This window comes from Bombina bombina, chromosome 5 (genome assembly GCF_027579735.1).
Source record: "Bombina bombina isolate aBomBom1 chromosome 5, aBomBom1.pri, whole genome shotgun sequence".
Taxonomy (NCBI): domain Eukaryota; kingdom Metazoa; phylum Chordata; class Amphibia; order Anura; family Bombinatoridae; genus Bombina; species Bombina bombina.
Genome location: NC_069503.1, coordinates 968,125,229 through 968,142,581, shown reverse-complemented (window position 1 = coordinate 968,142,581; position 17,353 = coordinate 968,125,229). Strand labels below are relative to the sequence as shown.

General features: G+C 42.2%; 1 protein-coding gene across 1 annotated transcript in view; it reads right to left on the bottom strand.

Annotated features, from left to right (window-relative positions):
* The window catches only part of WWP1 (WW domain containing E3 ubiquitin protein ligase 1), a 530,531-nt gene that overhangs the window by 99,789 nt on the left and 413,389 nt on the right, over positions 1-17,353 (bottom strand). Inside the window, exons 13-14 of the mRNA XM_053715174.1 lie at positions 9,738-9,866; positions 6,163-6,235 (exon numbers count right to left, since the gene is read on the bottom strand). Of these exons, the coding sequence (XP_053571149.1) occupies positions 6,163-6,235; positions 9,738-9,866 (202 nt within the window). The remainder of the gene's footprint in view (positions 1-6,162; positions 6,236-9,737; positions 9,867-17,353) is intronic.

Below are 17,353 nucleotides of genomic sequence, written 5' to 3'. Positions count from 1 at the left end.
TTAGAGGACACATCCGCAGACCAAGACTTTAACCATAAAGCTCTTCATGCTAAGATGGAGAATCCCGAACTCTTAGCCGCTAATTTGGCGATCTGAAAGGAAGTATCCATAATAAAAGAATTAGCCAGCTTAAGGGTCTTAATTCTGTCCTGAATTTCCTCTAAAGAGGTCTCAGTTCTAAGAGACTCTTCTAGAGCGTCAAACCAAAAAGCAGCCGCAGTCGTGACTGTTACAATGCAGACCGCCGTCGTGACTGTTACAATGCAGACCGCCGGTTGCAATAAAAACCCCTGATGAACATAGAGTTGTTAAAGAAGACCCTCCAACTTTTTATCCATGGGGTCTTTAAAAGCACAACTGTCCTCAATAAGAATAGTCGTACGCTTCGCCAGGGTAGAAATAGCTCGCTCCACCCTAGGGACCGTCTGTCAAGAGTCCCGAACGGTGTCAGCTATAGGGCACATTTTCTTAAAAATAGGGGAAGGGGAGAACGGGATGCCCGGTCTTTCCCATTCCCTTGAAATAATTTCTGAAATTCTCTTAGGAACCGGAAACGCATCTGAATAAGAAGGGACCTCTAAGTATTTGTCCATCTTACTCAAGTTTTCTGATGGGACCACAATAGAGTCACAATCGTCCAGAGTCACCAAAACCTCTCACAGTAAAAGAAGGAGGTGTTCAAGTTTAAATCTGAAGGACATGACGTCTGTATCTGTCGGGGGTAATGCACTACCTGCGTCAGACAGTTCCCTCAGACAGTGCCTCCCTACCCCCCAATTCAGAGCCCTGGGAGGGTACATCGGAGATAGCCATCAAAGCAACAGAAGTCGCAGGGACCACTAGGGCTTCTGACCTACTGCGTTTGCCTTGTAAAACTGGCAACTTAGACAAAACTTCTGTAAGAGTGGATGACATAACTGCAGCCATATCCTGCAGAGTGAATGAGGTGGACGCAGTTGAAGAACATGGCGTCGCTTGAGTGGGCGTTAAGGGCTGTGATGCTTGGTGATAAAGTTGTGGCATACCCTGAGTCTCATCAGTCTGAGAAACATCCTTAGATATATCCTTGTTAAAGAAAATCTGCTCTCTACATTGCAATGCCCTCTCAGTGCATGAGGGACAAAAAGTAACAGTGGGTTCCACATTGGCATTTAAACACATGGAACAAGTACTGGCAGTAAGATCATCCATTGTAAAAACAAACAGATATTCAGTTATGTAATACACTATTTACATACAAAACCATTGCAAAATAAAACTGTGCCTTAAAAAAAAAAAAAAAAAAAAATCTTTTGCTCAGCACACTGTACAAAAACCTTTTAAAACTGGCTTTTGATAAAAAAAAAGTCGTGTTTTAACGTATCCCAGTAAAGTTAACAAAATTTGTGCACAGTTATTAAAAAAATCACATCACCTTGCCACAGCTCTGCTGCGGCGCCTACCTCTCCCTATGATTTCCAGAGATAAACGGCAATCCGAAAAGCAGAGTGTCTAAACCGCTGGTGTTCTACCACCCACGTGGTCCAGACAAACACCGGAGTCAAGTACACTGTCCGACTCCTAGGAAGACACTGCGCAGCTTCTCTCAGCGTGCGAAAGATTGTCCCGCCCATCGTGGGCGTGCTAAATCGAAACTCCCGGGCGGCTCAGTACAGAGCAAGAAAAAAACCAAAATGGAGCCGCCGGGATAAACGTTACACCTAACACAAGTGCCAATATTAAAAAAAGCCAGTCCTCCCTTCACACAAACAACTCCCGGTCTGTCGTAACAAACCCCTGCCGGGAGAATACTAGAGCAGTGCTATGTCCCGGAGTAAATACTCCAATAAAGTCCCCAGCGTCAGCCCAAAACATGAAAAGGTTAAATAATGCGTCTTTCCCCATATGTACATTATGCAGTCCCAAATGATAAGGTCAAATCATGATAGCAGCCCTCCAGAACCGTGTATAGTACACAGACATAAAGTAGAAGAGCCAGCTTACAGAGGGAAATGACAGTCTTTTCTGAGTTACAGAATTGTCCCACACTGCCAGAGGTCCTTCTTCTCCTCCAGGAATCTGTGGGAACAAACTGGGTCTTAGATAAAATCTGCTAAGACCATATTCAGCAGGGCAGCACACAGTCTGGGAGTCACAGAGAAAAAGTATTTGAATCTGCACAGATCCCATTGCCTTACCCCTGAGTAAAATAGTAGACACTGGCACCATTTAAAAATAATAAACTCTTGATTGAAGAATCTAAACTAGCACCTCACTTTACCTCTTCCTATCACTAACACAGGCAAAGAGAATGACTGGGGTGGGAGGGAAGGGAGGAGCTATATATACAGCTCTGCTGTGGTGCTCTTTGCCTCCTCCTGCTGACCAGGAGGCGATATCCCATAAGTAAGGATGAAATACGTGGACTCATCGTATCTTGTAAAAGAAATATATGCAATATATATTAAAACTTTAAAATATAAAGTGCCAAACATAGCTGAGTGTGTCCTAAAAAATATATATACTTACCTTAAGACACTCATCCACATATAGCAGACAGCCAAACCAGTACTGAAACATATCAGCAGAGGTAATGGTAGAGGCGTATAATGTTGATCTGTAAAGGGAGTTGGACAGATGAATCCCCACGATAGAATTTACAGAGAGCCTTAGAATTGATTTCCAATAGGTGAAAACATGGCATCATCAGGCAATACTCACTTCACATCCCTCAGACAATGTACTTTGAGAGGAATTGGGCTTCAAAATACTTAGAAGCGCCTTTCACAGAAGAAATCAAGAACGACTTGCTTCACCATCCTCCAACGAAGGCAAAGTTTGTAAAACTGAGGTATGAGTGAGGTGGGACTGTATTTATAGGCATTTTGAGGTTTGGGAAACTTTATCCCCTCGTGGTAGGAATGTATATCCCATAAGTAACTAGCTCATGGACTTTTGCCACTTACATGAAATAAACATAAATTATGCTTACCTGCTAATTTAATTTCCTTCTGTATGAGGAGAGTGCAGGGCATCATTCCTTACTGTTGGTTAATACTGAACCTGGCCAGCAAGAGGAGGAAAAGACACCCCAGCCAAAGGCTTAAATACTCCCCCTACTTCCTCATATCCCAGTCATTCTGCCAAAGGAACAAGGAACAGTAGGAGAAATATCATTGTGCCGGAAGAGAACAACTAATTTTGGTCTGCCCATCGGTGTATACAGGCGGAGGCCGTGGACTCTCCTAAAACAGAAGGAAATTAAATTAGCAGGTAAGCATAATTTGTTTTCCTTCTTAATATAAGGAGAGTCCACTGCATCATTATTTACTGTTGGGAAAACTATACCCAAGCTCTAGAGGATACTGAATGATAACGGGAGGGGTAAAGAAAATGCAGACCCTAATCTGAGGGCACCACAGCCTGTAAAACATTTCTCCTAAAAGGTGCTTCAGCCAAAGCAAAAACGTCAAACTTGTAGAATTTTTAAAAAGTATGTAAGGAGGACTAGGTAGCGGCCTTACAAATCTGATCCATAGAGGCCTCGTTCTTAAAGGGCCACGAGGAAGCCACCTCTCTAGTGGAATGAGCCGTAACCCTCTGAGGAGGTTTAAGTTCCGCTGACTCGTAAGCTAAGCGTATAACCCTCCTCAACCAAAAAGATAGGGAAGTCGAAAAAGCCTTCAGACCCTTACCCTTTCCAAGAATAGATAAACAAGGAAGAAGTTTGCCTAAAATCCGAACCACATCCAGATTATGAAGTAAACATTCCTTCGAAAGAGGAGGATTAGGGCATAAGGAAGGAACCACAATCTCCTGATTGATGTTACGATCAGACACCACCTTAGGTAGAAAACCCAAGTGGGTACGAAGGACAGCATTATCAGTGTGGAACACCAGATAAGGAGGCTCATATTGCAAAGCAGCCATTTCAGAAACTCTGCTTGCCGACGCAATAGCCAAAGGAAAAAGAACCTTCCAGGACAACAATTTGATGTCAACCTAATGCATAGTCTCACAAGGAGCCCTTTGTAAAAACTTAACAAGATTCAAACTACAAGGTGGAGCGTTAGATCGAAACACAGGTCTGATCCTAATCAGGAAATATTTCCAGCTTCAGTTCTAAGCCTAGTTGAGTGCATCTGTTTTTTTCTGTATTTATGCAAATGCTCTTAGGTCACCCTAAGAGAAAAAGGGGTAACCAGACGTGGCCTCCTTGCACACATGCCTTAGAGGGATGCAACTGCACCTAACTGACGAGGCCCATAGAGGCCGAAATGTACGTCTGGGGTTTGTTTGTTTTCCCTTGTTCAAAGGAGATTTGCCTGGTATTTCGGTGCTGGACTGTCATTTGGCAGGGTCAGACTGATATGCTACAGGAGATTTTACCTTTGTGAAAGGCATAGTGTGCAGAAAGAGTTTGTACCCTGGGAGTAAGGAGGGACTAAGTAAGGAAAGTAAGGAAATATTTCCAGCTTCAGTTCTAAGCCTAGTTGAGTGCATCTCTGTTTTTTTCTGATCCTAATCAGAGCCTTAACGAAAGATTGCACGTCAGGGAGCTCTGCAAGCCTCTTGTACAACAAAACAGAAAGGGACGAAATCTGTCCCCTCAGGGAACTGGCAGAAAGGCCCTTCTCCAGACCCTCCTGGAGAAAGGAAAGAATCCTGGCAGCCTTAACCTTTTGCCAGGATAAACCATGCTCTTCACACCAGAATAAGTAAGCTCTCAACACCTTATGACAGATGTGGCGAGTAACAGGCTTACGAGCCTGAATGAGAGTGTCAATAACCCTCTCAGAGAAACCTCTCTTGGCTAAGACTAAGCTTTCAATCCCCACCAGGTCCGCAAACCACATCCTTCGTGGCCTCGATGGAGCAATCAGTATCACTGATGCCTGCTCCTGCTTGATGCGGGCCACTACACGGGGAAGTGGTAACAGCGGAAAAATGTAAATTAGATTGAATGCATCTATTAGCTCCGCCTGAGGATCCCTGGACTGCAACCCATATCTGGGTAGCTGGGAATTGAGCCGGGAAGACATGAGATCTATCTCCGGCTTCCCCCACCTGTTGCAAATCTCCGCAAACACCTCGGGATGGAGAGACCATTCCCCCGGATGAAAGGACTGTCTGCTGAGGAAATCCGCTTCCCAGTTGTCCACACCCGGAATGTGGATCGCTGACAGCGAGCAGTTGTGGGCCTCCGCCCACTCCAGAATCCAAGATACTTCACCTCATTTGCTAGGGAGCTCCTCGTTCCCCCCTGATGGTTGATGTAAGCCACCTAGGTAAAGTTGTCTGATTGGAATCTGATAAACTGGGACAAACCCAGAAGGAGAACCCCAAGAACCTCTAATTCCTTTAAAGAAGTAGGTTGAAGCCATTCTGGAACTGCGGTGAGTTTAGCAGGATCCATGGCAAAACCCTCCAGAAATAAACTTATGTGATTAATCCCCACTGTTCAATAATCCCCCTCCGGAGATATTAACCCTTGATTCCATACAGATAAAAGGAGCCACACACTGTGACCCTGTCTTCTGGTGTTATCATATGTATATAAAATGAAACAATCTTACCGGAATCTATCCCATGGAACAGAAACACAGCCTCTCAAATTTGACAGTCTTGTAGCATCGCTCCTGACATGGACTTGAGTGATGGAAATAGGCAGTGAAACTCGTCTGCTTAGGAGATGTTAATACAAGTCTGGATGCATTCGCAGAAAGACTCTCCCTGCATCTCCAGACTAACATTTGTCAATGCTCTCACTGAGAGGCTGGCAAGACTACTTAAAACCACAGTCCCATTTCGAAGGGCAGATACGATCCATAAGGAACTAATGCGAATCTTCTGACACTTCTCTGCCAACCTCTTGTGATCAAGGGCAAAGAATGACTGGGATATGAGGGAAGTGGGGGGAGTATTTAAGCCTCTGGCTGTCTTTGTCTGCTCCTGGTGGCCAGGTTCAGTATTTCCCAACAGTAATGAATGATGCCGTAGACTCTCCTCATATTATGAAGGACATTTTTTTTAAAAGCATCAAAAATGGTTGAAATGTTTTTGCACAACTGTATACTATATGCCTTATTATATGCTCTGTTTGATTAGGAAATAATTTATATTAAAATAATTTAATGAAAGCCATTTTCATATGCAACACAGACTGAATAATACAAAAAATACCTGACACAAGTAGCGAAAATGAGCCAACTTCCACCGAAAACTGCGTTCGTATGCAATCTGTGGACCTTTTGTTCTGCAGGAGTAAAGAAAATCAAACACACAGATGTAGTAGCTTGAATTTAATGCAGTGGATGAACCTTCTAAAACAAAACTGCATGGCTGACACAAATACATTTTGTATCAAATTAAATTTTTTATATATATACATACATATATATATATATATATATATATATATATATATGTATATACATACATATACATATATATATATATATATATATATATATAGGTTCTATATAAAAGCAATTATCACCATAAATGTATAAATGCATTTGAGAGCACTATGGGTATATACCTTATTATTTTAAATCCCATAAAGGGCCAGATTACGAGTGGAGCACAAAATTATCGCTTACTGCGATATTTGCGCTCCACTCAGTAATACCAGCGCACTGGGATTACAAGTTAGGTGCAATGGGAACGCGACCTTGTGTTCGCATTGCAGGAAAGCTTTGCATTTACGAGAGTGCACTTTCATAGGCTCTTATAGGAGGAGCCTTGTTCTCATGCCGTCAGACATGGCTGAGAACCTAGCATAGTGAAGGGGGAAAGTCGCGCAGCGATGGGAAGCAAAGTGTAAATCTATATGAATATATACATATATACATATATACACACACTCACCGGCCACTTTATTAGATATAACTGTTAAATTGCTTGGTAACACAAATTGCTAATCAGCCAATCATGGAAGCAACTCAATGCATTGAGTGGTAAAGACGGCTTGCTGAAGTTCAAACTGAGCATCAGAATGGGGAAGAAAGGGGATTTAAGTGACTTTGAACGCGGCATGGTTGCTGGTGCCTCGTACAACCATCTCTAGGGTTTACAGAGAATGGTCAGAAAAAGAGAAAATATCCAGTGAGCGGCAGTTGTGTGGACCACAATGCCTTATTGATGTCAGAGGAGAATGAGCAGACTGGTTCGAGATGATAGAAAGGCAACAAGAACTCATAACTAATCGTTACAACCAAGGTATGCAGAATACCATCTCTGAACGCACAACAGGTCGAAGTTTGAAGCAGATGGGCTACAGCAGAAGACCACCCCGGGTGCCACTCCTGTCAGCTAAGTACAGGAAATTGAGGCTACAATTTGCACAGGCTCACCAAAATTGGACAATAGGAGATTGGAAAAAAATGTTGCCTTGTCTGATGAGTCTCGATTTCTGCTGCGACATTCAGATGGTAGGGTCAGAATTTGGCACACATATGAAAGCATGGATCCATCCTGCCTTGCATCAACGGTTCAGGCTGGTGGTGGTGTAATGATGTGGAGGATATTTTTTGGCACACTTTAGGCGCCTTAGTACCAATTTATCGTTACTAAATACCACGGCCTACCCAAGTATTGTGGCTGACCATGTCCATCCCTTTATGATAACAGTGTACCCATTTTCTGACGGCTACTTCCAGCAGGATAATGCACCATGTCACAAAGCTCAAATCATCTTAAACTGGTTTCTTGAACATGACAATGAGCTCACTGTACTCCAATAACCTCCACAGTCACCGGATCTCAATGCAATATAGCACCTTTGGGATTGGGATGTGGTGGAACGGGAGATTTGCATCATTGATGTGCAGCCGACAAATCTGCAGCAAGTGTGTGATACGATCATGTCAATATGGACCAAAATCACACCCCTGTTAAAATGTCAGGTTTCTGTGATGTAAAAAAAATGAGACAAAGATAAATCATTTCAGAACTATTTCCACCTTTAATGTGACCTATAAACTGTACAACTCAATTGAAAAACAAACTGAAATCTTTTAGGTAAAGAGAAATAAAAATAAAAAAATAAAATAATATGGTTGCATAAGTGTGAACACCCTTAAACTAATACTTTGTTGGAGCACCTTTTGATTTTATTACAGCACTCAGACTTTTTGGGTATGAGTTTTCAGCATGGCACATCTTGACTTGGCAAGATTTGCCCACTCTTCTTTGCAAAAACACTCTAAATCTGTCAGATTGCGAGGGCATCTCCTGTGCACAGCCCTCTTCAGATCACCCCATAGATTTTCAATCGGATTCATGTCTGGGCTCTGGCTGGGCCATTCCAAAACTTTAATCTTCTTCTGGTGAAGCCATTCCTTTGTTGATTTGGATGTATGCTATGGGTCGTTGTCACGCTGAAAGATGAAGTTCCTCTTTCTAGCAGAAGCCTGAAGGTTTTGTGCCAATATTGTCTGGTATTTGGAACTGTTCATTATTCCCTCTACCTTGACTAAGGCCCCAGTTCCAGCTGAAGAAAAACAGCCCCAAAGCATGATGCCGACACCACTATGCTTCACTGTGGGTATGGTGTTCTTTTGGTGATATGCAGTGTTGTTTTTGCGCCAAACATATCTTTTGGAATTATGGCCAAAAAGTTCAACTTTGGTTTCATCAGACCAGAACACCTTTTGCAACATGCTTTTGGGAAAATTCAGATGTGTTTTTGCAAAATTTAGCTGGGCTTGGATGTTTTTTTTTTTGTAAGAAAAGGCTTCCGTCTTGCCACTCTACCCCATAGCCCAGACATATGAAGAATACGGGCGATTGTTGTCACATGTACCACACAGCCAGTACTTGCCAGATATTCCTGCAGCTCCTTTAATGTTGCTGTAGGCCTCTTGGCAGCCTCCCAAGCCAGTTTTTTTCTAGTCTTTTCATCAATTTTGGAGGGACATCCAGTTCTTGGTAATGTCACTGTTGCACCATATTTTCTTCACTTGATGACTGTCTTCACTGTGTTCCATGGTATATCTAATGCCTTGGAAATTCTTTTGTACCCTTCTCCAGACTGATACCTTTTAACAATGAGATCCCTCTGATGCTTTAGAAGCTCTCTGCGGACCATGGCTTTTGCTGTAGGATGCGACTAACAAAATGTCAGGAAAGACCTACTAGAACAGCTGAACTTTATTTGGGGTTAATGAGAGGCACTTTAAATGATGACATGATGATAATGGTTATACAAGAAACAACACTAAATTGTCTAAATGCATGATTGTAAAAAGCACTGAAATAAGGGACAGTCTGCAGAAGCTTACATATGAGTAATCAGAGAGGTAAAACGTATATTAATAACAGTGTTGGTTATGCAAAACTGGGGAATAGGTAATAACGTTGTTACTTTTTAAACAATTACAATTTTCACGTAGACTGTCCTTTTAATGTCACTGTAATACTAAACAGTGTAGAAAAAACAAAGCTGTATTAGAGGATTAGGATATACCCCTAAATAGCAAGTGCTGTACAGGAAGAGAGCTGCTGACTCCCATACATGTTGCTGCAATGGTCTTGCGAGGTGGATTTGGAACAATAGGAAGGTGAAAAATTATACTAATCATAGCATCGCCATTGTGTACAGTTCTTAAACAAAGGACACAACATATGATTAATTTATGTGAACAGATGTAATATTAACACACACTTATTTTCCCTTTATTTACTACCAAGATTAGTTGACTAAACAAAATTAGAAATCCTTTTGCAATGTGAAACCTGCTCTGAAAATGACTTACACAGATGACTTTCCAGTCCTGGGATCATTAAAAGTAGTGGTCTTCGTGTTGTGATCTACAAAGTACTTTACTCCCTCTCTCGTGTACCGGATCTCCCAACCCTCTGGCAATGGATCTTCATTCTGCAAACTGATAGAGGAAACAACATTTATTTTAAGGGACATTAAACTCAATATTTATGCATATTTCATGTTTTTAAATGCATAAGAATATTCCTCTAATCACCCTCCTTATCTTGTCCTCAGTGTACGTGTTACCTACGTGATCTACCGGCCGTCCAGCACTAAAGTGTGTTTTGTTTCAGGTCCTGCAAGCTGCTCCTAAACAGAAACCATGCTCTCGCCACCTGCTTTTCCAATCCTTTACAACCCTACCATTGAATGTAACAGCGTCGGGAAAGCAGGTGGAGGGAGTGAGCGGTTACGGAATGTAGGAGCGGGTGGTATGGCGGCTGATAGGCTGTACCGTACAGCTTGCAGGGATTAAAAGAAAGAGATTAAAGTCCCTGTAAATCTATTTAATTTTAGCTATACCAAAATATTTACAAATTAAAGCATTCATTTTAATATGAAATTGCATACAACCCATTAGTCATTACATCGTATTTTACATAGTAACAGCTAGTTATGTGAAGAACAAAAAATACACTTGTTACAAAGCAGCTGTAATTAACAATGAAAAAATAAAAACAAATTTTTATGCATAACACAAACATTACATGGGTATTGTATAATTCTCTAGATATTTTTAATGAACAATATTTTAAACTATCTAGCACTGCTATGGTTTTCTTGCAAAACATAATTTATGTTTTCCTGATAAATGTATTTATTTCCGGATATGGCGAGTCCACGGAATCAATTACTAGTGAGAATATCACTCCTGGCCAGCAGGAAGAGGCAAAGAGCACTACAGCAAAGCTGCTATATATTTCACTTCCCTTACCCATAATCCCCAGTCATTCGGCCGAAGGAAAAAACAAAATTTATGCTTACCTGATAAATTTATTTCTCTTGTGGTGTATCCAGTCCATGGGTTCATCCATTACTTGTGGGATACTCTCCTTCCCAACAGGAAGTTGCAAGAGGACACCCACAGCAGAGCTGTCTATATAGCTCCTCCCCTAACTGTCACCCCAGTCATTCGACCGAAGACAAGCAAGAAAAAAGGAGAAACTATAGGGTGCAGTGGTGGTAACTGTGGTTTAAAAATAAAAAACACCTGCCTTAAAATGACAGGGCGGGCCGTGGACTGGATACACCACAAGAGAAATAAATTCATCAGGTAAGCATAAATTTTGTTTTCTCTTGTAAAGGTGTATCCAGTCCACGGGTTCATCCATTACTTGTGGGATACCAATACCAAAGCTTTAGGACACGGATGAAGGGAGGGACAAGGCAGGAACTTAAACTGAAGGCACCACTGCCTGTAAGACCTTTCTCCCAAAAATAGCCTCCGAAGAAGCAAAAGTATCGAATTTGTAGAATTTAGAAAAAGTATGAAGCGAAGACCAAGTCGCCGCCTTACAAATCTGTTCAACAGAGGCCTCATTTTTAAAAGCCCATGTGGAAGCCACCGCTCTAGTGGAATGAGCTGTAATTCTTTCAGGAGGCTGCTGGCCAGCAGTCTCATAAGCTAAACGGATTATGCTTCTCAGCCAAAAAGAAAGAGAAGTTGCCGAAGCCTTTTGGCCTCTCCTCTGTCCAGAGTAGACAACAAACAAAGCAGATGTTTGACGAAAATCCTTCGTAGCTTGTAAATAAAACTTTAAAGCACGAACCACATCAAGATTGTGTAAGAGACGTTCCTTCTTTGAGGAAGGATTAGGACATAATGAAGGAACAACAATCTCCTGATTGATATTCTTATTAGATACTACTTTAGGAAGAAACCCAGGTTTAGTACGCAAAACTACCTTATCTGCATGGAAAATCAGATAAGGTGAACCACACTGTAAAGCAGATAACTCTGAAACTCTTCGAGCCGAGGAGATAGCTACTAAAAACAGAACTTTCCAAGATAAAAGTTTAATATCTATGGAATGCAAAGGTTCAAACGGAACCCCTTGAAGAACTTTAAGAACTAAATTTAAACTCCATGGCGGAGCAACAGGTTTAAACAGGCTTAATTCTAACTAAAGCCTGGCAAAACGCCTGAACGTCTGGAACCTCAGCCAGACGTTTGTGCAAAAGAATAGACAGAGCAGAAATCTGTCCTTTTAAGGAACTAGCTGACAATCCCTTCTCCAATCCTTCCTGGAGAAAGGATAAGATTCTAGGAATCCTGACTTTACTCCATGAGTAACCCTTGGATTCACACCAATGAAGATATTTACACCATATTTTATGATAGATTTTCCTGGTGACAGGCTTTCGAGCCTGAATTAAGGTATCAATGACCGATTCAGAAAAAACCTAATTTATGCTTACCTGATAAATTTATTTCTCTTGTGGTGTATCCAGTCCACGGATCATCCATTACTTGTGGGATATTCTCCTTCTCAACAGGAAGTTGCAAGAGGATCACCCACAGCAGAGCTGCTATATAGCTCCTCCCCTAACTGCCATATCCAGTCATTCGACCGAAGTCAAGCAGAGAAAAGAGAAACCATAGGGTGCAGTGGTGACTGTAGTTTAAAATCTAAAAAATACCTGCCTTAAAATGATAGGGCGGGCCGTGGAGTGGATATACCACAAGAGAAATAAATTTATCAGGTAAGCATACATTATGTTTTCTCTTGTAAGGTGTATCCAGTCCACGGATCATCCATTACTTGTGGGATACCAATACCAAAGCTAAAGTACACGGATGAAGGGAGGGACAAGGCAGGTACTTAAACGGAAGGTACCACTGCCTGTAAAACCTTTCTCCCAAAAATAGCCTCCGAAGAAGCAAAAGTATCAAATTTATAGAATTTTGAAAAGGTATGAAGCGAAGACCAAGTCGCAGCCTTGCAAATCTGTTCAACAGAAGCCTCATTTTTGAAGGCCCATGTGGAAGCCACAGCTCTAGTAGAATGAGCTGTAATCCTTTCAGGAGGCTGCTGGCCAGCAGTCTCATAAGCTAAGCGGATTATACTTCTTAGCCAAAACGAAAGAGAGGTTGCCGAAGCCTTTTGGCCTCTCCTCTGTCCAGAGTAGACAACAAACAAAGCAGATGTTTGACGAAAATCTTTAGTAGTTTGTAAATAATATTTTAAAGCACAAACCACGTCAAGATTGTGTAATAGACGTTCCTTCTTTGAAGAAGGATTAGGACACAATGATGGAACAACAATCTCCTGATTGATATTCTTATTCGATACCACCTTAGGTAAATACCCAGGTTTGGTACGCAGAACTACCTTATCTGCATGGAAGATCAGATAAGGAGAATCACATTGTAAGGCAGATAACTCGGAAACTCTACGAGCTGAGGAAATAGCTACCAAAAAAAGAACTTTCCAAGATTAAAGTTTGATATCTATGGAATGAAGAGGTTCAAACGGAACCCCCTGAAGAACTTTAAGAACCAAATTTAAACTCCAAGGTGGAGCAACAGGTTTAAACACAGGCTTGATTCTAACTAAAGCCTGACAAAATGCCTAAACGTCTGGAACATCCGCCAGACGCTTGTGCAAAAGAATAGACAGCGCAGAAATCTGTCCCTTTAAGGAACTAGCTGACAATCCTTTCTCCAATCCTTCTTGGAGAAAAGATAATATCCTGGGAATCCTGACCTTACTCCATGAGTAGCCTTTGGATTCACACCAATAAAGATATTTACACCATATCTTATGATAGATTTTCCTGGTGAAAGGCTTTCGTGCCTGAATTAAGGTATCAATGACTGACTCTGAGAAACCACGCTTTGATAAAATCAAGCGTTCAATCTCCAGGCAGTCAGCCTCAAGAGAAATTAGATTTGGATGGTTGAAAGGACCTTGAAGTAGAAGGTCCTGTCTCAGCGGCAGAGTCCATGGTGGAAAGGATGACATGTCCACCAGATCTGCATACCAGGCGCTATCAAGATCACAGATGCTCTCTCCTGCTTGATTTTGGCAATCAGACGAGGGAGCAGAGGAAACGGTGGAAACACATAAGCCAGGTTGAAGGACCAAGGCGCTGCTAGAGCATCTATCAGCGTTGCCTTGGGGTCCCTGGTTTGCCCCATAGTTGAATCAACTGGGCAAATACCTCCGGATGGAGCTCCCACTCCCCCGGATGAAAAGTCTGCCGACTTAGGAAATCCGCCTCCCAGTTCTCTACTCCTGGGATATGGATAGCTGAGAGATGGCAAGAGTGAACCTCTGCCCATAGAATTATCTTTGAAACCTCCAACATTGCCAGGGGGCTCCTTGTTCCCCCCTGATGGTTGATGTAGGCTACAGTCGTGATGTTGTCCGACTGAAATCTGATGAACCTGACCGCAGCTAGCTGAGGCCAAGCCTGAAGAGCAAAATGTTCCAAAATGTTTATCGGAAGGAGGGTTTCCTCCTGAGTCCACGAACCCTGAGCCTTCAGGGAGTTCCAGACGGCGCCCCAGCCCAGAAGGCTGGCATCTGTCGTCACTATAGTCCATTCTGGCCTGCTGAAACTCATTCCCCTGGACAGATGGACCCAAGATAGCCACCAGAGAAGAGAATCCCTGGTCTCATGATCCAGATTTAGCAGAGGGGACAAATCTGTGTAATCCCCATTCCACTGATTGAGCATGCAAAGTTGCAGTGGTCTGAGATGTAGGCGGGCAAACGGAACTATGTCCATTGCCACTACCATTAAGCCGATTACTTCCATACACTGAGCCACTGACGGAGAAGTGGAATAAAGAGCACGGCAGGAAGTTAGGAGCTTTGACAACCTGACCTCTGTCAGAAAAACCTTAATTTCTACTGAATCTATCAGAGTTCCTAGGAAGGAAACTCTTGTGAGAGGGGAGAGAGAACTCTTTCCTTCGTTCACCTTCCACCCGTGAGACCTCAGGAATACCACAACAATGTCCGTATGGGACTTGGCGATTTGAAAAGTCGACGCCTGTATCAGAATGTCAAAATTTTTACAGTGTGTATAAGAGACCAAAGCAGCATTGCACCCACTTGCAAATAGATGATTAACCCCTTAGGCCCCAAACCAGATTAGAAAAACGGTAAAACAGTTAAAAAACAGTCAAACACACTGCCACAGCTCTGCGGTGGCTCCTACCTGCCCTTAAACACGATTTTTGCAGTAAAAAAACCTCTATAGTGGTCCTAGATGCCAGAGGACTCCTTTAGGGAAGCTGGATGTCTCAGTCTGAATATCAACTGCGCATAAAGTGCGCGGAAATAGGGCCCTCCCACCATGCACTCAATGTCAGAGGGCCTTAAAAAAGTACTCCTAGGAGTAATCTAACAAGCCATGTGGAAAACTAGGCCCCAAAAAGAGATTTATCACCCTCAGAGAAAAACGTTTTTTCTGTAAGTTATGCAAACGTTTTTACACTAAGTAATATGAGAATTAACATGAATATTACCCTCATCTTATAAGCATGATCCCAGTCGTTGTTAAATCACTGTATCAGGCTTACCTCAAATATACCAGGCACTGTCAGCATTTTCTAGACCTTATCTCTCTAGAAAAAAAAATACTGAACATACCTCAAAGCAGGTGATCTGCAAACCGTCCCCCCAACTGAAGTTTTCTTTCCATACTCTTCAGTTATGTGTGAGAACAGCAGTGGACCTTAGTTACAAACCGCTAAGATCATCAACCTCCAGGCAGATTCTTCTTCTAATTTCTGCCTGAGAGTAAAACAGTACAACACCGGTACCGTTTAAAAATAAACTCTTGATTGAAGGTAAAAACTACACTAAGTCACCACATATCTCTTGATACTTCCTTTCTTGTCGAGAGTTGCAAGAGAATGACTGGGGGTGGCAGTTAGGGGAGGAGCTATATAGACAGCTCTGCTGTGGGTGTCCTCTTGCAACTTCCTGTTGGGAAGGAGAATATCCCACAAGCAATGGATGAACCCGTGGACTGGATACACCTTTACAAGAGAAATGGAAAAAGAAGATAACACAAAAGTGTAGAGGTGCCTGAGGTTTTAGAAAAAAACAACTCTCTTAAATAAAGGGTGGGCCGTGGACTCACCATATCTGGAAATAAATACATTTATCAGGTAGATAAATTATGTTTTCTTTCCTAAGATATGGTGAGTCTACGGAATCATCAATTACTAGTGGAAATCAATACCCAAGCTAGAGGACACAAATGATAAGGGAGGGACAAGACAGGTAACCTAAACAGAAGGCACCACTGCCTGAAGAACCCTTCTCCCAAAAGAAGCCTCAGCTGAGGCAAAAGTATCAAATTTAAAAACTTTGAAAAAGTTTGCAGAGGACCAATTTGCAGCCTTGCAAATCTGTTCCACAGAAGCTTCATTTTAAAATGCCCAAGAAGAAGAAACAGCCCTCATGGAATAAGCAGTGATTCTCTCAGGAGGTTGCTGTCCAGCAGTCTCATAGGCCAAATGAATAATACTCCTTATCCAAAGGAGAAGGATTAGGACACAAAGAAGGAACCACGATCTCCTGATTAATATTCTTGTTTGAAACAACCTTAGGTAGGAAACCTAATTTAGAACGTAGAACCACCTTATCAGAATGAAAAATAAGATAAGGAGAATAAAACTGCAGAGCCGGGAGTTCCGAAACTCTCCGAGCAGAAAAAACAGCAACAAGAAACAAAACCTTCCAAGATAACATCTTAATATTTAAGAGATGCATAGGTTCAAACGGAGCACGCTGTAAAACTCTAAAAACAAGGTTAAGACTCCAGGGAGGAGTAACTAGCTTAAACACAGGCCTGATCCTAACCAAGGCCTGAAAAAAAGATTGCACATCTGGCGCATCCGCCAAACGCATATACAACAAAAGAGACAACTCAGAAATCTGACCTTTCAGAGTCCTAGCTGACAAACCCTTCTTCAGACCCTCCTGGAGGAAAGACAAAATCCTACGAATCCTGATTCTACTCCAAGAGTAGCCTCTAGATTAACAACAATACAGATATTTACGCCATATTTAATAGTAAATCTTTCTTGCCACAGGCTTACGAGCCTGAATCATGGTCTCCATGACCGACTCTGAAAACCCACGCTTAGATAAAATCAAGCGTTCAATCTCCAAGCAGTCAGCTTCAGAGAAACGAGAATTGGATGAAGAAAAGGACCCTGAAGTAAAAGGTCCTTCCTCAGAGGGAGTCTCCACGGAGGTAGACACAACATTTCCACTAGATCTGCATACCAGATCCTGCGAAGCCACGCCCGGCGCTATGAGAATCACCAATGCCCTCTCCTGCTTGATCCGAGCAATGACTAATGGCAGGAGAGCGAACAGAGGAAATATGTAAGCTAGACAAATTCCAAATCAAGAAAACATTCCCCAGGTAACACTCTACACCTCAGCAGAATTACTGAGGTGCCCTACCAGTCCTGCAACCCGCAGCAAACGGAAGAAAAAAATGATCCCGTTAACAATCCGGATTTCCAGAGAAGCAAAAACAGCAGGAAGCCTTCTAAACAGCAGAGCATCAGAAATATGCACACTTCAATCTTACAGGAAGTGAAAAAAAGCGCCAAAAAACTCTGACATCAAA